The following is a 23,563-nucleotide window of genomic DNA, read 5'->3' on the forward strand; positions in this document are numbered from 1 at the left end:
ACTCCTCACATCTACCTAGTGAAATGGACTGAGCCAATTTAACCTCTGAATGTGGAATTATGTCCATATCCTCTTATTTGGACTGGGAGGGATTTGTGTGTGGCTATGAATGTCTGCTTATGTTTTAAGCTCTAAATAAGAATCTCAGTGATTTCCCCAGGGATTAATGGGAGGTTCACTGTACCCCATTACTGCACTGCTTCTATGGAATAGAATTTGAGCTAACAAAAAGTGCTTTATAAATTTAATTGCACATTCATGATAAGTTTTATTGATTATCTAATACAGCATGAACTTTATTAGGCAATAATTCTCCTCACAGCTCAAACCAGTTTTTAAAGGATAAACTTACCATCCACCTTTTATACACTGCATGTTCAATTTAGATGCAATGTTCAGGATTGGAGTGAAAATAAGCTGCATACCTAAAACCAAAACCTATGCAAGGTGTCCGTGAAGCCCAGTGGTTGTAAATGGTGGTTTAGAAAGTATTTGAGGTGTGTCTGTCCATAAGGGAGAAATCAGACTCTCTTATCTGTGTTGAAAATCCCCCAAAGGACAGGAACATTACAGCTTTTTCTTTTTTAATTTCTTCTTTAGCTGTTGTGCTAAAAGTCACTCACAGAAAGGCAGAAATTGAATGAGATCCTTTTATCACATGCTCTCTCTCTCTCTCTCTCTCGCCCCCCTCCATAAAACGGGTATATTAGGTCAAGGTCTTGCCTGTCCCTTCTAACGAGGGAAGTGCCATTGTTTTGCTCTCCTTACAGTGACTATTCTGTACAACTCTTTCATATTTAGTGTCACAGATGCAGCTTGTTGTTTTGGAAACAGACTATCATTATATATAAAATACTCTGTAGATTTTTAAAATCTCTCAATTAAAAAATAACTGATGTAAAAGTTTGTTTCTAGATTGAAGAGAAACATGATTTGGTTGTATCAGTCTGAAGATTGTAAAACTGTAGGCAACTCGTGCATCATTTGTGCTTTCACTCCAGCCAGAACATTTGCTGATGTATGTTCAGGGGGTCTTCTACTCTTACAGTGCAGGAATTCATTCTAGTCACAGATTTACGGGAGAGAGACTTAAGCTGATACATATTTTAATGTCCATGGTGAATGCACTCTTGTAAACTTCATGTGTGCTTTATAGGAGTGGAATGTTTCGGAGTTTGATGGTACAGGTTTCCTATCATACCCTATGCTATTCTGTGCCAAACATTCACGGTACATTATACAAAAACATTTTGTAAAGAGAATTAATAAATAAAGAATTAGTTTATTTTATTTTATTTACTGGGACCTTTCTCATAAAGTCAGATTTAACTGCTGGGCCTCCCCAATATGTTTTCACTTCTATCAGCAGCATCCCTTTTCCAGATCATGCCAGAAAAGCTTAATATTTAATCTTCCCATATTGTATGTGGTTGTCTTCTAGATCTTTTTTAATCTCTCGGGATCTTATTTTCTTAGCTTATTTTGTCCATTGCCATTTGAACATGTGCAATCTTTCAATTATGTCAAATACAGTTGTTTGTTCTCAATTCCATTTATTTCTCTCTTCTTGTTATGCCATGCATACATCTTTCCATGCTTCTTTGTGTGTATACTGTTTTTCTTTTCTGTATAATTTATGCATTTAGTCACCAGGTTTCAGAGCCATAAATGAGCACTGGTAGTATGCATTGATCAAATGGATAATTTCCTTTCAATAGCATACATTTTGTTCCAAACACACTCCATCCCATTTTTACTCTTAATTTCTAAGATTTCATAAGATCTTAATCTCTGTTGATTTGCTGTCCAAGATAGATGTAGGAGTTTATGTGGACTCATCCAAACAATGTGGGGAAGCAATAAAAAAGGTAAACAATGTTAGGGTATATTGTCAAAAGTGTGAGACTACGTGGGGACCACATCAAATCAGAGGAGCTTTTCCAAATTTGCAGGGATACATATATTCATAAAGTGTATGTACATTTACTCAATGTTTTGATTTGTTTTAACCCTGATGACTGGGTAGGTAGCAAATGTCAGAATAGACATGGTGCATAATATTTGTTCAGTGTATAAGTTATTTTAAAACTTACATGTACAAGTGGTAAAACCTCAAAACACACACAAGACATGCAAAAGGAATCTGTGCAGGGCACATAGAGAAAGAAATGGAGATAAATATATCCCTACAAAATGTTCAGTACCCCTCTTCAACTGCAGCATCCATTTAGGACTGTTTATAATCATACTTCTCACAAATCTCCTTTTATTTTTACACACGTGTAGTTTGTGGTCTCCTCTGCTGCACAAACACACACAGGATCCCATCTACCAGGACCGGTGAGGTTTTATCTTCCATTGCACAAGAAACAATAGTGGAATTATTGATTGCTAATTTGCCTGCAGCAATTCAAATTTATAGAGACCTGAAAGGAGAAGAATATCGAAAGTGGTTAAAATAAATTACACAAACTGTCAAACAAATATGTTATCAATAACAGGATATTGTGACACCGTTCAACACCTCGCCTTGCCTAGTTTTCCCAAGCAAGTCCTCACACTTAAAAAAATATATATATATATATATAGATATATATTAATCAATTTTAAGGTTACTAGTACATGTTTTTATTCATTAATACATAACCAGAGTTAGATAACCAAACCAGTACTGGAGAGATAATATTACAGAATAATATATATTAGATAGTGGGTGCATTGTTCTGCATTGTAACATTTTAAGATAAGTATTAATTCAAAGGAAGAGATGCCTCAATATGAAAACATGCATAGAACAGATCACAGGCAGGAAAAGTTAAGTTTGAAAGACTTCTGTGTCTTCCTGTTTTAAAAGAGATTGGTGTTATGCCTTCACATTTAAGGAGTACTTTTGGAATACATATTAACACAATTTTTGGTGAGATGCATTTAAATGTACATGTATAAATAGCTGGCTAGACTTAATGTCTTCACTCCCTCTTTAAATCTAAGAAAAGTCTGTGGGGGTAACCTTGAACTTGTTTGTCTGTAACACTAGAGGATACGCCCCCCCCTCAGTATTTTTCCCCCAGTTCTCTCAGCACAGGTTTCCTTTCCCAGCTGTCACCACGTGACGTTCTTTCTGCTGTTTACTCACATTTCAAAAGAGAGGGTGTTGTGTTCTGACTTGTAACTGTCAGGAGACTGATTCTGGACAATCCTCAGTGTGCTTTTGGAATGGCCACAAGCACTCAACCGTGTACTTCTTGGCAAGCATTTATCCATGTCGCTTTATGAGAAGAGTAATTATGTGTTGACTGGCAGATTGATGTTAATGTTTTGCATATGTCATAATGTGGTTTGCAGTTTTTCAAATGTGAATAGATATCTATCTATCTATCTATCTATCTATCAATCTATATTGATTGATCTACTGCTGGATGAAGGCCTCTCCAAGATGTTTCCACTTGCATTCATCTACAGCTTCTTTATTCCATGTCACACCTGTATATGTGTGTGTGTGTGTGTATATATATATATATATATATATATATAGCACCCAACTCTGAAATCTCTTCATAATGATCAATATTTCATTTGGTGTGACAAAATTGTAAATAATTCTTAGGAGTGATTCACCTTCCTTATTTCTTAGAATAGTTTTTAAGAGAAGGCTTTAATCATTTCACGGACAAACAATATTGTCCTCAAACCCATCCCCTAAGAGAATGTGGTACTTCGGCACATAACAGAAAACTTCAGAAACAATGGAATTCAAATAACACTTGTCGACTGAAATAAATATCTTTATAGAGTATCTAACAGCTGCTTTAGATTAGCATTGTTCTTCTTTCTCGGACCAAGTCCTGGCCTTCAGAATCCACTATGTAATTTCTTCTTATTGCAAGACATTTGCAAGCATTTTTACAAAATAATAGTCAGCAATACAATATTGTATTAGTTTTAACGCCCCAAGAACAAGCAGGAACTAAAGACAGCTGCAGTACAGGCCTGGCAGAGCATCACCAGAGAAGAAACCCAGCATCTGGTGATGTCTATGGGTTTCAGACTTCAGGCAGCCATTGACCGCAAAGGATTTGCAACCAAGTATTGAAACTCACAATCGAATTAATGATTAATGTTAGTTTGTCCAAATGCTTTTTTTGCCCCTAAAACTGTGGGGGACCCCCTACAAAAATGGGTGTAATTTTTGCACCGTTCACCCAATTTGGATTTAACGACTTAGATTAAAGATGAAAGTCTACACTTAAAGCACATCTTGAGTGTTTCCTTTCAAATCCATTGTGGTGGCATACAGAGCCAAAATGATGACAATTGTGTCACTGTCCAAATATTTATGGTCTAACTATGATCTAACTGTATATCTTTACTCTGAGGTCTGTTTAATGCTATTGCACATATGGCCTAAGAAAACATTTTTCTGCACTGTTATTATGTTTATTTATTTTTACTGTTGTCCAAATTCATGTTAAGCAGACATGCTAACCACTCATGTAAACTACATAGTATACTAATTGATTTTTTCATGGGAGAATAGAGATTCTTTGTGGATGAAAATGGTTGTATCATGAATTGGAACTTTTTTTTTTGTTGTTCATAAACTTTGTCAAGATATCTTTAGAAGAGTCTCTCAAGACTACTCAAGAAAAAATGCCTAGTGATAAAATGCTTTACAGACCAATGGTGACATTATTCTCAGGCAGCCTTAACTGAACTAACACTGAGTCTTTACTCAGCGTTTGAAATACGATATTGTGTTATTTTCTTTCTGCCGTGCATTTTCTGTTACTTATGAGTCTTTCTGAAAAACTGGTTTATCAAGGTAGAAGTGTGCTAAGTGTCAGGGGGAAGAAAGGGATTGTTTTAGGGATGGATATCAAGATCTTATGTTTACTACACATTAGGCCGAAGGGAAACTGTGGTGGACAGCTATATATCCCAGTTTACTATCCAGTACATAATAGAGCTGCAATATTATTTTCATATTTAAAGAGCTGTCTGTCTTATGAATAATATTGAACAAAAGGTTGGGTATTTGTATGGGTATAATTTGATACATATATTGACGTGTACCTTGTTTTCTCTGCAGGCTTTGCCTCCTGGTCCAGGATGTCTATGGGATGTTCAGTGAAGTCCAGCTCCACACTTTCCACTCAATCGAAGACACCCTTCAGCAGTACAGCAGGAAGTGGGAGGGTAAACCTTGCATTCTGAAGTGCATGAGAGTGGTACAGAGGACCACACGTGGGAGGTACTGTATCTAGAATCAGTCGTTTTTTTTTTCTTTCTTTCTTTCAATTAACTAATTTCATACTCAAGTAGTAACTATATTTTGAAGCTGTGACATCTCAAAACTGAACCTGTAACCATCTACTGATGTCAACAATAGCTTTTCAGCATGTCACCAGCAAATATTTGGACCACCTTTGTGCATATTAGGCAAAATAAACTTGGTTTGATACTATAAAACTGCGATGGAGTGCCGTTACAGTGATTTCTATATAGAACTTTAATGGTACCAATCTTAAATTATCGAATTGTTTGTGTTAAAAATAACATTGTTATTTTGATTCCTGTGGTTTTAGGTAGAAAACTGAGATATCATCTAATTACAGTGGAGTAAACACAAGGGTGCTTGGTATACTTCTCATTTCTTTTGTACATTTATTTTACCCAGTTTAAATGTCACTGGGATGACATAGTTATAAAATTAATTAAATACAAATATGCTTTAAGGGAATTCCTGTTGTTAATGTAAAATAATACATTTTCTTTTCTTCCTCTGTTTATTTTTTGTTAATGTACTTTATCTCGGTGTGTTTGCCATATAGTTGCAACTGTTATCCTTGATATTTTTTAATAAAAACAAAAATGTGAGGAATGGAATGGAGGAAGAGGGGCTGACCAGAGATTTAGCATAGAGGTGGGACTCGTCTGCAGTCAGATCGTCCCCCAGCTCTTGGAAGGAAATATTTAGGCAAAGAAATATCTGATTGGCATTGAAGAAGTGAATGCAGATGTGAATGGATTTACAGAAGTTTCATCAAATTATATCCGCTGGTTTCTTTACATTTAAAGTTTTTCATTTATACCTGAATAAACCTTTCTGGTCAACTGCATTTGACCTGTGGACACAACGTATTTGAAAATCCTGTGTGCTTTTATAATTAATTATACATTCCTGGATGCCTTGTTAGCAAACGGATCACAACAGATTTGTTTTTTAATTAAAAAAAATATGCAAAGAAGCATTGCATATAACTGAAACTAATATTGGTTCACTATTTTTAATGTATTTGTTTTGTTGCACTCAGTAATATGGTAATAGTGTCTCTGAATATTCATTCACTATTTAAAATGTTTCTGCTAAAATATATACGTGTTTACCATATTGTTTTGTTTCTATGTTGTTGTTTTTAAAGTTTCTAATGAAAAAGTTTAGTTTAGTTGTATTTTCTACTTCTGGTAAGGGAAAGACGGCAATGAATCAGCAACTGTTTTTTAAAAGCAGCAGCTGTTATTGTGGACTGGAGCACGTAGTTTTTTGTGTAGTTATTCAGTAGCAGTGGTTGTCTAGTCAGGCTATATGTAGCCTTTCAGGGGTTGCCACTGTGTGTGCAGATTGGCAGGTATTAATGATCAGGACATTGTGTCTTGATTCCCCAAAAGAATGACAGCAGCTGCAGGGCAAGACAACAGGAAAGACCAGTTTACACAGTGTGTAACTGACCATGACCTCAGAAAAAGAATAGACTAGTACTGTATACATTTAATGTTAACACTGAGAAAAAGGGGCAATTTGGAAACAAAATTATATACATTTTATTTTTAGGGGTTATGTTTGTTTAGAACATAGTTCCACATTCTTAAACTCCAACGTAGACTAAAGCTGAGAGGACATGCATCATAAAATGACTTACTGGTTTAAATTTGCATTTTCAGTCAATGCAGTTGTAGTATATAAATGGTTGACAACACTGTGTGTGAGATTCCAGTTTTATACTGTATGAATCACAGTTTAATAAAAAAAATAAAAAAAATTGTGTAATAAATAAAAGATAAAGTGGGATCATGAAGTTCACTGCATAGGAAGTAACAGTTTTGTATGTCAGCATTTCATAACTATCTTCTGCTTTTGCAACATGGTCCTGCTAAAGGCCAATGATGGCTTCAGTGATATACTTGAGTTGTTTTAGCTTATGGAGTATTATTTGGTGCTTTATATATGTGCTCATATTAACCTAAACTCAGACAAGACCTCTTCATTTGCACAGTCAATTGAGATTTGAGATTGTTGTTTTGTGAAGTATTTAGCCAGGCTTATCAATTACATTGAATTGAGGTATGCATCTTTGTTTGGAAAAACAGTTTTCATAAATGTTTAGTCTTATGACCAGTTTTATGACAAAGATTTAATTGGCTGAGATAATTCACTGGGGTTCAAATACAGTTAATAGTGTCCTTTTAAAGCTTCACACTTTTACAGGATATCAAAATGGTGGTGAAGTAGGACTAATGTATTAGACAGGACTGCTACTGTTTGTAATACATGTAAATTCCATTTGGGAAATCAATCATACAACAAATATTGATCAGCAATGACCCTCCTTAACACTGTAATGTTTCAAGTGCACTAGAGAGTAGTTTAAAGAAATCTGTACAGCATATCGCACAGTTTGGGTTAGAGGGACGAAAACTTAGCAATTTTGTGTGCGCAAACTGTATGAACTCTTATACGGTAAGAGACAATTAATCACACACACAAGGTCCTACTTTTGTCCAGTCTTTTATATTTTAGCTTCTTCCAAAAAGCTAATGTATTCCTGTAACTAATAACTAATTTCTCTCTTTGGTGTGGTTCTTATATCATTTTTCAATCCATAGATTGACAAATGCAGCACACATTTCTAGAAATATACATTTCTGTGATATTGGAGGTTATTGTACAATTAGCTCTGTTTGCGGTTACATGGTATTGAGATCAGATCAGTGTCATTGGTATAGCTTGATTTAAATCTTGTGCTCTTAGACCAAAATGCAGTTCAGTCCCTAAATCATAGTCACTGAAGATCATAGTTTACTGTAAATGATGATCTGGCTTTTTGGAGATGTGCCCCTACAAGCATGTGCTGAAGCCATGAGTTTCCTGAGCATGAGAGTAAGGCTGCATCACAAATAAACTTTCATATTATCAGTATTATATGATATATGTGATCTTTATCGGTGTAAGACATCAAAATGATCAGATTTACTGAGACCGTGACCTACTTGCTGCTTAAGTTTAATTAGAACAGGAAGTGTACAATTAAAATCCTTATACAAACGGAAAACATACTTAACTTTTCAAATTGAATACATTTGAGTAAGACAATGGGAACCCATCTGTAGCTGAGGGAATACAGTGTGATTGTCCTGGGCATCCATAGAAAGACAGCTGATTGTAATATTGTGCAGGAAATTGGTTATGTAACACAGTACTGGCATTTAGCCAAGGACTGTTACTTTTTTTCCCCATTTCTTTTAAATTACTGAGGAATGTAGCATTTGGATGTATGCTTAATTTAAATTTATTTTCATTAATAAATATGCAAACCAGGCATACAATTTAAGACTCTTGTAATATGCAATATGCTTCCATTCATTCATCTTAATGTTGTACATATTTCTCTGTTTAAAAAAAAAAAGCATAAATTTAGCATCTGTTTGAATAGTGACATTATTAGATACAGTGCCTATAGGAAATATTTACCCCCCCTTGGACTTTTTCCACATTGTGTTACAACCTGAAATCTTGATGCATTTCAGTTATATATTTTTTCCCCCTCCTGATCTATACCACCTACTCCACACTTTCAACATGAGAAGAAATGGGGTGGTGAAAAAACAAAAGCGCTCTGAAAGACCTACATCATTCCTTGGATGAGATTGGAGAAACTGTCCTTGTGTTGACATTAGCTCAGGCACTCAACAGATCCGGCCTGTATGGAAGAGTGGCACGAAGGAGGCCGTTTCTGAAGAGGCCCATGTGAAACCCCGCTTAGAATATGCAGAAGGGCATGTGGGAGACTCTAAAAAGACATGGCAAAAGATTCTGTTGTCAGATAGAACTATTTAGTGTAAATATAAGGCGTTATGTCTAGAGGTTTCAGAAATTCTCACGATACACCGGTGAAGAAGTAACAAGTTTATTAAAAAAATAAAAATACAGGTTGACCTGGAGCTCTAGTCTCACTTGAAATGCATACAAAAATAACTAAAGATATAATTTGGAGAAACCTTTTTAAATCTTCAAAGAGATAATAGGTTGCAGTCTTATCTGTCAGAAGACTACATCTTGTTAAAACAGAATTGTACAAATAGATTTACCATATAATAATTAACATGGGCCAGTGTTTATTACTGTTGTTTTTGTGTTTGATGTATTGATTGGTGCTTGTCAGCATTCTTCAGGCATCAGTTCAAATACATTGTTTTAAGTCCTCAACCAAATACCTGTGCCCCAAAACACACAACCTTTATACTGTTTTAGGTGATTGAATGTCCTTTAGACAGTAGCTGATTGAATTAACTTAAAGACAATAGCTGTATACCACTGCCAAGAAACTAATAATTAATGCATCTCCCATGAAGGAGTAAGTACAAACTAATGATTGCTTTACTGACAAAATGGAATTAACAAGATGAAACCATTAACAATATAAAGAAAATACAAGTAAATGTTCCCACTACAACACAAACCCAACACATCACATCCCGCAGGTAACTCCATCCCTACTGTAAAGCATGACGATGGCAGCATCATGATATGAGGATGATTTTAATCAGCAGGTACTAGGAAGCTTGTCAGGGTAGAGGGCAAAATGGATGGAGCTAAAATCCCCAAGACAATGACCCCAAGTACACAGCCAAAGCAACACTGTAAACAAGAAAGTGACTTAAATCCAATTGAGCATCTGTAGCAAGACTGGAAGATTGCTGTCCACCAACAATCCCCATCTAACTTGACAGAGCTTGAAGAATTTTGCAAAGAAGCATGGGCAAATATTCCTCAATCCACAACTGCAAACCTGGTAGAGACAAAAGACTCACAGCTGTAATTGCTGCCAATTACAGCTAGTGAAATATCGGGGGGTGAATACTTCTCTAACTATTTCAGAATCTTCAGGTACATATTTTAAAGAGCTGTCACTCTAGTCCAATAATATGAATAAAAACCTGTTAGCATTTCAAGTCAGTTTTTTAATTAAACGTGTTTGTCACATCATTTGATTATGATACGTTGTGCATCTGACCACAGGCACCGTTTGTTTCCTTCTAGTTCTATTAAGTGCTTTCCTGGCAGTTCTCTCTTTTGGCACATGCAATAAAACCAGCACGATTGCACAGCACCTCCAAACTCTGCACTCCAGCAGCTTTTTATTTACATGGTGCGTCACAGCAGAACCATTTGAAAGACAAAAGTAAAAGGAACATACTGTAAATTCCCCAGGAATATTGTATTTTGTTCTATTTTACAGTATGTCATTGCAGTATTAATAAAATAATTACAGAACTGAAAATAAATTAATAAATATCCCCACCAAGGTGAAGTTCAGTAAGTATACCCCCCTCTGGAAGCAGGATGTCTGATGCATTTGTACTTGGCTTGTACTTCTAGAAAGAGATGAAAAAGGAGTTGTCTGCTGTTTGGATCACTGCAGTCTTCATTTTAATAAGGCAGATTTCACATTATAGAAGTAGAAAAGTTGTGTAGGTGAACATTATTCATAACAAAAATAAAACTCAGATTTGGTGGTAAAAAAAAATATATAAACATTGCACTAGCGGCAAATTAGTGATTCTTAATAACTCATTAAATCATGCATGGGAATGCCTTCAAAAAGTAAACTGGCTGAATTAAGTAAAGTGACATGCAGGCCCTGGACCAGATTACAACGAAGATTTGATCTACCTGCTAACTGAAAAATATAAATCTTAACTCAGTGTTTTTGTTTTACTCAAACATATAACTGCTATCAGTCACAGATGTGTAGTTTTCTATTACTGTGTGGGTCAACATTGTGATTTGATCTGACCCCCTGTGACTTATCCCAAAGATATTACTATTGGAAAATAGATGTCATGACACATTAACATGCATATTGGCTTTAATATTATTTCTCAAAGTACAATAAAAAGGTGGGAATTAGTTGAAATCTCTCAACTTGTAGTTGTATTTATTAGGCTATTCATTATATGACTAACATTCAAGCCATGTTACATCACCTAAATTACTTCACATGGTAGTGCCTAGGACTCAGGGCTGGTCTCACACTAGTTTTAACAATGTTATTTGAATTACACTGTGCTATTGAAGATATTGAAGCTATTGAATGGATCTCAAGAGGTGAAAAAATACCTATAAGAGGACCACATAAAACATGGGAAGATTTTGCAGGCATGCTAAGTGGAAACATCTTGGGGAGGCCTTCATCCAGCAGTGGATCGATATGCGCTGATGATGATGATATATATACACTACCGTTCAAAAGTTTGAGGTCACTGAGAAATTTCCTTGTTTTCCATGAAAACATACATGAAATGAGTTTGAATAGGAAATATAGCAAAATGAATAGCAAACATAGTCACTGAAGGTTAGAAATAATTATTTTTAATTGAAATAATAATTGTGTCCTTCAGACATTGCTTTTGTCAAAGAATCCTCCATTTGCAGCAATTACAGCCTTGCAGACCTTTGGCATTCTAGCTGTCAATTTGTTGAGGTAATCTGAAGAGACTTCACCCCATGCTTCATGAAGCACCTCCCACAAGTTGGATTGGCTTGATGGGCACTTATGTACCATACGGTCAAGCTGCTCCCGCAACAGCTCAATAAGGTTGAGATCCTGTGACTGTGCTGGCCACTCCATTATAGATAGAATACCAGCTGACTGCTTCTTCCCTAAATAGTTCTTGCATAGTTAGGAGCTGTGCTTTGGGTCATTGTTCTGTTGTAGGAGGAAATTGGCTCCAATCAAGCGCTGTCCACAGGGTATGGCATGGCGTTGCAAAATGGAGTGAGAGCCTTCCTTCTTCAAGATCCCTTTTACCCTGTACAAATCTCCCACTTTACCACCGCCAAAGCACCCCCAGACCATCACATTGCCTCCACCATGGTTGACAGATGGCATCAAGCACTCCTCCAGCATCTTTTCATTTGGTCTGCGTCTCATGAATGTTCTTCTTTGTGATCCAAACACCTCAGACTTAGATTCGTCTGTCCATCACACTCTTTTCCAATCTCTGTCCAGTGTCTGTGTTATTTTGCTCATCTTAATCTTTTCTTTTTATTGGCCAGGCTGAGATATGGCTTTTTCTTTGCAACTCTGCCTAGAAGGCCAGCATCCCGTTGTCGCCTCTTCACTGTTGACGTTGAGACTGGTGTTTTGCGGGTACTATTTAATGAAGCTGCCAGTTGAGGACCTGTGAGGCATCTGTTTCTCAAACTAGACACGCTAATGTATTTGTCGTCTTGCTCAGTTGTGCACCAGGGCCTCCCACTCCTCTTTCTGTTCTGGTTAGAGACGGTTTGCGCTGTTCTGTGAAAGTAGTACACAGTGTTGCACAAGATCTTCAGTTTCTTGGCAATTTCTGGCATGGAATAGCCTTCATTTCTCAGAACAAGAATAGACTGATGAGTTTCAGAAGAAAGGTATTTGTTTCTGGCCATTTTGAGCCTGTAATCGAACCCACAATTGCTGATGCTCCAGATACTCAATTAGTCTAAAGAAGGCCAGTTTTATTGCTTCTTTAATCAGAACACTTTTCAGCTGTGCTAACATAATTGCAAAATGGTTTTCTAATGATCAATTAGCTTTTTAAAATGATAAACTTGGATTAGCAAACAACGTGCCATTGGAACACAGGACTGATGGTTGCTGATAATGGGCCTCTGTACGACTATGTAGATATTCCATTACAAATCAGACATTTCAGCTACAATAGTCATTTACAACATTAACAATGTCTACACTGTATTTCTGATCAATTTGGTGTTATTTTAATGGACAAAAAAATGCTTTTCTTTCGAAAACAAGGAAATTTCTAAGTGAACCCAAATGTTGGGTAAAATGAACATTTGTGTTTTATTCGATAAACTACTGATAACATTTCTCCCAAATTCCATAAAAATACGAATGGAATGCAATGGCTGCCATACATGTAGAGATGCTGATTTAAGAAAAATTTGCAGTGGTCTATTTTTTTTCCGGAGCTCTATGTATATATACACTCACCTAAAGGATTATTAGGAACACCTGTTCAATTTCTCATTAATGCAATTATCTAACCAACCAATCACATGGCAGTTGCTTCAATGCATTTAGGGGTGTGGTCCTGGTCAAGACAATCTCCTGAACTCCAAACTGAATGTCTGAATGGGAAAGAAAGGTGATTTAAGCAATTTTGAGCGTGGCATGGTTGTTGGTGCCAGACGCGCCGGTCTGAGTCTTTCACAATCTGCTCAGTTACTGGGATTTTCACGCACAACCATTTCTAGGGTTTACAAAGAATGGTGTGAAAAGGGAAAAACATCCAGTATGCGGCAGTCCTGTGGGCGAAAATGCCTTGTTGATGCTAGAGGTCAGAGGAGAATGGGCCGACTGATTCAAGCTGATAGAAGAGCAACTTTGACTGAAATAACCACTCGTTACAACCGAGGTATGCAGCAAAGCATTTGTGAAGCCACAACACGTACAACCTTGAGGCGGATGGGCTACAACAGCAGAAGACCCCACCGGGTACCACTCATCTCCACTACAAATAGGAAAAAGAGGCTACAATTTGCACAAGCTCACCAAAATTGGACAGTTGAAGACTGGAAAAATGTTGCCTGGTCTGATGAGTCTCGATTTCTGTTGAGACATTCAGATGGTAGAGTCAGAATTTGGCGTAAACAGAATGAGAACATGGATCCATCATGCCTTGTTACCACTGTGCAGGCTGGTGGTGGTGGTGTAATGGTGTGGGGGATGTTTTCTTGGCACACTTTAGGCCCCTTAGTACCAATTGGGCATCGTTTAAATGCCACGGCCTACCTGAGCATGTCCATCCCTTTATGACCACCATGTACCCATCCTCTGATGGCTACTTCCAGCAGGATAATGCACCATGTCACAAAGGTCGAATCATTTCAAATTGGTTTCTTGAACATGACAATGAGTTCACTGTACTAAACTGGCCCCCACAGTCACCAGATCTCAACCCAATAGAGCATCTTTGGGATGTGGTGGAACGGGAGCTTTGTGCCCTGGATGTGCATCCCACAAATCTCCATCAACTGCAAGATGCTATCCTATCAATATGGGCCAACATTTCTAAAGAATGCTTTCAGCACCTTGTTGAATCAATGCCACGTAGAATTAAGGCAGTTCTGAAGGCGAAAGGGGGTCAAACACAGTATTAGTATGGTGTTCCTAATAATCCTTTAGGTGAGTGTATATGTGTGTGTATATCTATATCTATATCTATATATATATATAGTACTGACATTTCTTATTATCATCTTTTATGTATTTTTTTACCCACGAAAGCTTTGGTAATAGCTAATTTCCCAGCTTGTCTGTATTACATAATGAAAATTACAAGAGTCAACTTCTTGAGAACATGAAAAATGTTTGCAGGGCATACATTGAAAGTAGAACTTTTTTTATCCTCCTCAACAGCTTTCTGTTTTTAATGGTACAGAAGTCAAACTATTTTTGTGTGAATCAGAAAGATGTATTTGTCATTATTTGTTAAGTGTGTACGAACTCGCCCATAACAGTAGGTATGATTTAACAACCTGTATTAAAAGGCTTGTCATGTGGCTTCTCAACAGGCCCAGTCATGCCAATTTTAATAGACATTTATTTATTTATTATTATTTCATTCAAGGGTGTGACAGTGCTGTTTGAACAGACAAATGTCTGCCTGAGTGACTGTTAAAGGAGTGTCTATTTTCTGCAGGTCGATATGGCTCTTTAATCTCATTGACAGCTTGTGGCCTCCACTGGTGCCTCTGAAAGTGCTCGGAAAAAGTCAGGAAAGTCCAGGGGTAGGAGTTCATACATTATATTGTTTATTATTTTAATTTTCCAAGTCCGATGTGGGGAGTGCCAATCCAAAATACACGAGAGCAGACAATTAAGAAGGCTTCCTAAGGACAATAACCGTCAGACAAAAATGACCCTCTTCAGCCTAATGTTGTCTTTCTAATGTCACTCATTTGTTTGGGTCATAAGTGGTAGATCCTAGATCAGTCTCCAGTGTGTAAGACCGCTAATAATCTTTTAAACTGTTTAAAAAGTGCCATCTGCTTTTATTTACCCCGTTACCCCCCACTAATATTGAAGCAAAATCTGTACTGTAGGAACACAGGCAGACAACACAGCTGTGTTCATGTTTGGAAAGGTGGTAAGAAGCACCACGAGTAAACTTCGCCCTGCCATCTCTCACAGGACAGTGGCAGTCTCCCTGCTCCCAGTTTCTCTTATGTGCTCTCTGCCCAGCGAGACGAGGGCACTGTGGAGGAGCTCAAGGAGGAGGCCCTGCAGGCTCTCTACTTGCCCCCTGTGGTGCACACCCTCCAGGAGATCCTGCAGGTAACCAGGCCACAGGCTCTCAGAGCACATGGCTACATGGATCTTATATGGCAATATATGTTGAGTATAAAGACAGTGATTGTTTGTTTGTGTGTTTTAACTTGATGTCTCAAACAGTTTAAAATGATTAATAAGCTCTTATTGGACCAATTATTAGTTCAGTTAAGGAAATGAGATCTAAGTTAGAACAAAAACTAGCAGGACATTATGTGCCCAGGACCAGGGTTAGGAACCACTGACACCTTCAGAATAGTGTATTCCGTTTTAGTCACCTACCAAAACAACAACAGCATTGTTACACTGGAGATAGTTTAAAGATGAGCAAATTTTATAAGCAATTAACAAACTTAACTTTAGGGTCTACCTAAAAAGTTGTTGACACAGCTTTCAGTGTTAATAAACTACCTAACCGCACTGAAGAAGATGATTCTACAGGAGCCATCAAAAAGCATCTTGTTCCTCGTAGGCTTTAAATCAGTCAGCTACAAAATGAATAAGATGGGCCAAAATATGGTGAAATACTGGTTACCGATGTATTTTTCCCTGTATATGTGCAAGCATCCTTTCTTTATTTTTCTGAAATTCTTGTTACAAGATTGAGCACCGGTGCTTCGTATAGTCTTAGCCCTAACCTCTATTTTGGCTGCAGGCAGGACTCAATACTTGGATATACCAGTTAACTCCTCTTTCATTTTCATTACCCATATGCAAATCAAATAGTTTGATTGTTTTGGTAAGTGTGTGGTGTTTGCTATGCAATTAATTGATATTTTTTTGCTTCTGTATATTGTAGTGTGTACCTGACAACCACCGTTGCAGTTTTACTGCCACAATCACATACAAACGAGTGCAGGTAAAGACTTTATTCTTATTTTATATTAGCTGGACTTTTACAATTAACTTTATGGTTATAAACTCTATAATAATCCAGTGGAAAACATAAGTGCATGGTCTTAGCTGAAACTTTTATTTTATGTATATAGAGGTCAGTGATTGTTTATCAGCTTGTTTTTGTTGTTTTTCATATAAAGTATGTCACTCAGTAATTACGTTAATCCCGGCTGTACCTAAACATTTAGACAAATAAAGAAATTCAAGTATTTTAGTGATTTTCAATAACTTGAAGTAGTACTACATAGATTATAACACTTCATCACACATTTCCCACAGTGGGGGGACATTTCTGGATGTAGAACAACCATGGCTGGTCAAAAATGGAAATGAAGGAGTTTGATAATCACGGTATTCAGCTTCAATGGTTCAGTGCATTATTCCTCAGTCTCTATAATCATTCAGATTGTTCCTTTTAAGCTAATATTTAGTAGCTGATGCCTAGTTGTCAATTTCAAATACAAATCTTCACTTACAACCTCCACTCCAATATCCACTTTGAAATGGCACAGCAATCTGTTTACTTTTGTTGTGGTCTTCATATACCAGTTGTTTATTTTATCTTTTGTCACTTTTTTTTTTTTTAAGACCATATTTGTTTGTGCACTTTTACTTTTTACTTTTCAAGGACATATTGGTCAAACCAGGAAGTGAATGAATCTCTTCCAGATGTGTGGATGTTTTTAAATGTCATTCTAACCAAAACCTGCTGCTGTTTGTCTGTTGCTTCTATTCTCAATCCCTAATAGAATGCAAAAAAAAAACGCTCTGTGGAAAACAGGCCGAGCTGTGGTCACTCTGATCTCCTCTTTGTGTGCGCACTCTCACTGCCCGTTTCTTCATGCTGCTGCCAGCAGCTATATTAATTTTAAAATGCAAGTGCATCTGCCTTCGAGACAGATGTGAGAAGGAACTTAAAAAGAGGAAGGGGGTTTTGATAAGACTAATGCAGCAACACGCAGTCCACGCTGAGAATGACTGTAGAAGTTCCAGTTGTTGCTGATACAGTTTTAAGATTATAAACTTTTTTTTTTTTATAGCAAGTATCTGCTACTCTCTTACTTTGCCCTTTTACATTACATGTGTTTTTTCCTCTGCTCCATCTTTCAAAGATTTTCCATTCTATGAATCACCTCAGCTTCTGGCAGCATTAAATAATTTTGATCCAACATGATTTCAAAACTGAATAAAGTATCCCTGCTCCCTGGCTTTCCATGTTAAACCAGAATTATACCATGTTCTTGTAATGCCGAGATACTATATGAATGCTTTAATCTTCATTCCAGTGTGTTAAATGATGTTAACTCCCCATTTAAGTGACCATTAAAATGAAGTGCTCTTGCCTAATGCATTTGCAGTAGTTGTTTTATATGTTGACTTATCTATCAGCATGTTTTTCATTTTGTTTCAATTCTTTTAATGTAAAAAAATGGCTTGGTCTGCATTTTAAAATGTTAAAATGTACATAGTGAAATCCTTTTTGGAGTTCAGGAATCCAGTTCTGTTCACTTTCGATTCTTATCTGAAAGGTCAAGGCTTAGCTCTCGAATAGCTGTTTATTCTTTGTACAAATTACCTGCATGGATGAAAAAGAAGAAAAGACAGCACACAAGGCCGTGTCTGATGTGGTATTTTGTCAAGGTGACTCAGTACAGTGTCAGGGTTTTCCGATTTACATGATTTAGAAAAATGTCTGTATACCAAAAACATTGTTTTTGGACAGAATACGTTTTGTGTTCCTGACCTATGTTGTGCACTTCACAGAGTGTGGAGCCAGGGCAGGGTGAGTTCTGGTTGTTTGTGACGGACTCCAGCCTGCAGTCTGAGGAAGATAACCGTCTGAACTGTTGCAGAACAGTGCCAGTGCGAGTGACAACTTCATGTGTGCTTGGCTCAGCTGTCATGCAAGCCCTCAAGAGTGCCTCCTCCTGCAGTCTTGCATTTAAAGATGTTGTAAAAGAACGTGGTGAGTTTATTGCAGTGCATTTCCATAGTTATTAGCTCATATAATATGATTAAACATTTATGACTAACAGAGAATTTTAAAGCAGTAACCAAATATTTGCTTAAAGTTAAAGTTAGGTTTACAGAATACTGAAAACAACCTGCAAAATGACAGACATGTCAGCCTGTGCCTCAGAACAGATGGTTTCCTTATCTTAAGAAGTCATTTATCATTTTGGTTTTGCTAGATTGTAAATCCTGATATATTTTTTCCATTGGCCCTGCTTTCCTCTTTCGGTATATATATATCTTTTTCTACCCTGCACACTTTAATTGCACTATGGATTGTCCGTGAATGATTATTCAGAATGGGTCTTTCCATTTTGTGTGTAGATACTGTCCTGTGTGTGGAGCGCACTGTACTGGAGCCGCAGCTATGTGTGTTGAGTGCCGATAGCACAGTGAGCCCAGGTCGTCTGCCTGAGCTAGTGAAACTGGATGAACTGGATCCAAAAACTAAAGCCAACACTCTGTGTGTGGTGAAAGGTTTGTTCATGCCAGAACTAAGAATGCATAAAACTTCCCTTTCCATTTGTTTGCTTGTATTTTTTCTTTTTCTTTTTTTAGTAGATGTTTTTTTTTTCTCACACACAAACCCAACTGTGGCTGTGGCTTTTTTCCTCTACATTGCTTTGTGAGAGACTAACTTGTGGTTGCTAAAGACAAAGCCATTGTCTTTCTTTGAGGTTACTCATTCCACAGTTTTTCCCAATCTGCTACCCCCATCCCCTTCTCCCCAGAGCTTTCTTCCAAGCACATCTGTCTGGATCTGCAAGATGTCACAAAGTACAAACCAGATATTTGTTGACACATGGTCTTGATTGGTGATATTTAAGAAAGAATACTGAAGTTATTTTGACAGTTCTGTGGCTGCCACTGACTGATTTATTGATTGACAGGAGTGTTTGCCCAAATTAATTACATTAAATTAATTTGTAAGGCAATCAATCAAGTAAGTATTTTTCAAAAACAGTTTTGGAGGAGAAGTGTTTTTGTAGTTAATGACGCAGTGGGTGCAACCACTTATAAAGCAGAGCATAGAAACACTTTAGAAATGCAAGATTTGTCCTCATGCCTGAGCAGTTTATCAGTTGCATTTGCTTTTCCTTATGTTATTTCACGCTTTTTTAATTCTATCATACAACATTGTGTTTTTAAGCACTTAAATGTGCTCCCTATCATATATTTAATACATGAATTACAGTTCACTCATTGTACATTTGTGAATTTCACAAAGCAAATGTAGATCAATTACTAAAGTACTTGGAAGGAATACCTGAAAGATTTATCTAAGAAACTTGCTAGACTACAATTCCATGTAATATATCCACTTAGTTCGCTAATGTTCTGTTTACATGCATTTATATGAATGCAGTTTAGAGAGATCTGTCAATAACATGTTTAATTTAATCATGTCTAATTTAATTTCCCAGGGACATGAGTGCTTTACCAGCAGTGCACTGGCAGTTTTGGTTGGTTCAGAGCTGTATAACAATAAGTTATGGCTCTTAGAACAACTCTCTAATTCAGTAACCATAATCCATTAATTACAAGAAAGCAAAACCCTTAAATTCTGTGCTATGCAAATAATGCACTATAGTTACAACAAAATAAACATCAGTGACATTGCTCCAAGGCAGTAGTTACCATCCTAGACTTTGTGGAGTTTTATACAGTTAGATTACATTGCTTTTGCATGCAGCTTTGTGTGAATGCTATCACACTTGAGAAATTGAGAAGGCATGTGTTTGTGATTGAATGTACCTATGAAGTTAAACTAAACTAACTAAACTTTCTTGTTTTTTTAAATGCCCATTAACAGGAGTTGTGGTCGGGGTTGATGAGAGCAAGGCCTATTCTTGGCCGGTATGCTGTTGGTGTGGGAATGAAAATCTAGATGCCTCAAACATGGAACAGTAAGATCAATATATTTTTACAATCATTTCAATAGGTTTAAACCTTCATATTTCCAACTTTGCTTTCCAGTATCAATATGATGGTTTTAGAGCTCTGGGGCAGTGTAGTAGATCTAAACCACATTCATAAACTAATAACACCAGAGTCAAAAAAGGAATCCATATAAAGCATTGCATTTGACTTTTTAATAGGTGTTTAAGAATACAGAGATCATAAGAACTCATATTTGTATAACTGTGCTGGTTTACAAAGTAATATATTTAAGATATAGGTTGTGAGAGTAGAATAAATGTGTTGCCTGAATAATTGTACATCCTGAAAGAAGCTGGATTATTATGGATATGTGTTTATATTCTGTTTTTTTGATGGGTTTAATAGATTTTTGTAAAATTTATTTTGGTATTGACAGTCTGGCAGCAATAATGATGGAACTTAAGTTCTCTATTAAATTAAGAGGTCTTGTGACTTTCACTTCCTAAAAACTCTAGAGCCTCCTGCCCTTCCGACTGGCATTTCATTTCCAGGTTTCTCTGCCAGTTGGCTGCCACTGCTGCTGGGTGGCCACAGAGCTTGTTTATGATAACTACCTTCCTGCATAGTACTAGTTGTTTCTATAAACAGCCATTTGTGCTTCCATTTGTTTTATTGACCTCATTACAATATGTTTTGATTAACAAATTCCCCTTATGTGGTTTCTAGAGGCAGAAAATGGTGGCCTGCTTATTACTAGGACACCATTAGAAAAACAAAGTTTTTTTTTTTTATTATTTTGTCACCTCACTGAAAGGAGAGCATTATGATTAAATCTGAAATGTGAAGATTTGTTGACATGTTGGTGATTCATTCAGTTGTTTGTTTTGATCATAATAGTTTGTTTGATAGTTTTTAATTAAATGTAATGTAATAAGACATTATTAAAGCATTTGATGCATCCAACACACTATCTTTCTTGCATGTTAACTGAGAACATTCTGTATTGCATGCATTGGTGAAGTTAGGCTATACATGATCTTATCTCATTTCATGTAAATTATGTTACTATGTAAATTAATTACATTGACTGCAATAAATTGTAATATAACATTTCTAAGTTACATTTGTAGGGCACAATCCTGTCTATCTTATACTTACATATAATGTCAAACCAATTTGTAGCATGTTTCAAACTTTGTGCACAGTGCTAATCCCATTTTCAGTTTCCAGGAAATGGTTATTTTTGCACCTTTAATGTGTAATTTTATAACTTGTCGTGTATGTCCAGAATAAAATAGAAACGCATGCAAACACTTTACTGTGCAGCCAAAATGCTGCCACACAAAAGTTAAAATCCAGTGAACACCAGCCCTTAATTATTTCAACACATACAATGGGTTTAATTTCAGATACAGGAGGAAAGAATATATGGAAATATGGAAATAAAATGTGTAAACTTGGAAAAGGTAGAGCTACGTTAATTCAGCATTAGACCAGCAAAGTATTAAAGGCCACAGTTTTATTTGAAATTATTTTCTTAATAAGAATTGAGCTGAAAATAAATTAAATAACTAAATCATAGCTTTCAGTAAGAACGACTGTAGCTTAACACTGTAGTAACAGCTTTGTAATTTGTGCCTGTCATTTTAACATACCTCTTACACTGTTTTATTCTGTGATTTTTCAGACAAAGATTTTTCTGTAGTCTTTGTGTCACCACAGTAGACAGGCCTACCATGAAAATGCAACTTGAAGTCTTCCTACACTGTGATTCATACAGTCAGTGCACTGTGAAAGTCAAGGTAATGTAAAACATTTATACCAATATGTTTTAAAAATAATAATAAATATATACTCACACTACTGGTCAGAAGATTTTTTTATTTTTATTTGAGCAGTTCAAGTTCAGTGAATAACCTGACATGGTACAAAGGTAAGTGGTAAACTGCCACGGGTTAAAAATAAAAAAGGTTAGGTTACCAAAACTGAAAGAAAATGTACATTTCAGAACATAAAACATAAAAAACATAAACATAAAAACATAAAAAAAGCAGAATGAAATATGAATAAACTCCTTTTAATGAGAACTGTATCACCAGAATTTGAAGTGATAAGAAACTGTTGATAACAAATGTCACTTTAACTTAAAAGCAGTTCCTCTACTAATATTCCCTAATGCTCTTAAATAAAGTGTGACATCTCATTTGGTGTGTTGAAATTTCATGCATAAAGTCTTCCTGTTAACTATGGTGCACGAGCAGTGAGCACACCACATTTCTGTATTGTGCCCTCCCTACTGTTCCTCTTTGGGTCATTACATTCACAAGCTGTCACTTTATGCAAAGAAACGTGCAGCTAGTCAGACTGGGGGTGGGGGGACAATTTCAAGGATATCTGGGAAGAGCCAGTTCCCAATGTATGAATGGAACCGTGAAGTGTAATGTTTGTATAATTTGAACAGATGTAACGCTGTTTTATTGACATCTCAGAAATTGAGACTCCGGAACCTGTAAGCACAGCTCCAGCACCTCCACGTGACATGAAAGATGTAACGTGCACTTACAATTAAAAAATAATAGTGAAGATGACAACTCAACTTGACAGCACTTCCTCCGCTGCCCGTCCTCCATCCGTGCTGTCACATTCAGATTGAGCTCCGGCACATTGATATTTACAGATTAACCACTGCTTGTAAGCATGCACTCACCTAAAGGATTATTAGGAACACCTGTTCAATTTCTCATTAATGCAATTATCTAACCAACCAATCACATGGCAGTTGCTTCAATGCATTTAGGGGTGTGGTCCTGGTCAAGACAATCTCCTGAACTCCAAACTGAATGTCTGAATGGGAAAGAAAGGTGATTTAAGCAATTTTGAGCGTGGCATGGTTGTTGGTGCCAGACGGGCCGGTCTGAGTCTTTCACAATCTGCTCAGTTACTGGGATTTTCACGCACAACCATTTCTAGGGTTTACAAAGAATGGTGTGAAAAGGGAAAAACATCCAGTATGCGGCAGTCCTGTGGGCGAAAATGCCTTGTTGATGCTAGAGGTCAGAGGAGAATGGGCCGACTGATTCAAGCTGATAGAAGAGCAACTTTGACTGAAATAACCACTCGTTACAACCGAGGTATGCAGCAAAGCATTTGTGAAGCCA

At 36.7% G+C, this 23,563-nt stretch overlaps 1 protein-coding gene across 3 annotated transcripts in view; it reads left to right on the forward strand.

Moving 5' to 3' along the window:
• spidr (scaffold protein involved in DNA repair) overlaps window positions 1-23,563 on the forward strand; it is a 79,338-nt gene that overhangs the window by 50,964 nt on the left and 4,811 nt on the right. For all 3 annotated transcript variants that reach the window (XM_066719642.1, XM_066719640.1, XM_066719641.1), the window contains 8 exons: window positions 5,090-5,251; window positions 14,986-15,073; window positions 15,477-15,620; window positions 16,414-16,473; window positions 18,276-18,477; window positions 18,849-19,001; window positions 20,338-20,431; window positions 22,093-22,207. In XM_066719642.1, the coding sequence (XP_066575739.1) occupies window positions 5,090-5,251; window positions 14,986-15,073; window positions 15,477-15,620; window positions 16,414-16,473; window positions 18,276-18,477; window positions 18,849-19,001; window positions 20,338-20,431; window positions 22,093-22,207 (1,018 nt within the window). The remainder of the gene's footprint in view (window positions 1-5,089; window positions 5,252-14,985; window positions 15,074-15,476; window positions 15,621-16,413; window positions 16,474-18,275; window positions 18,478-18,848; window positions 19,002-20,337; window positions 20,432-22,092; window positions 22,208-23,563) is intronic.

This window comes from Amia ocellicauda, chromosome 2 (assembly GCF_036373705.1).
Source record: "Amia ocellicauda isolate fAmiCal2 chromosome 2, fAmiCal2.hap1, whole genome shotgun sequence".
NCBI classification, from domain to species: Eukaryota; Metazoa; Chordata; class Actinopteri; order Amiiformes; family Amiidae; genus Amia; species Amia ocellicauda.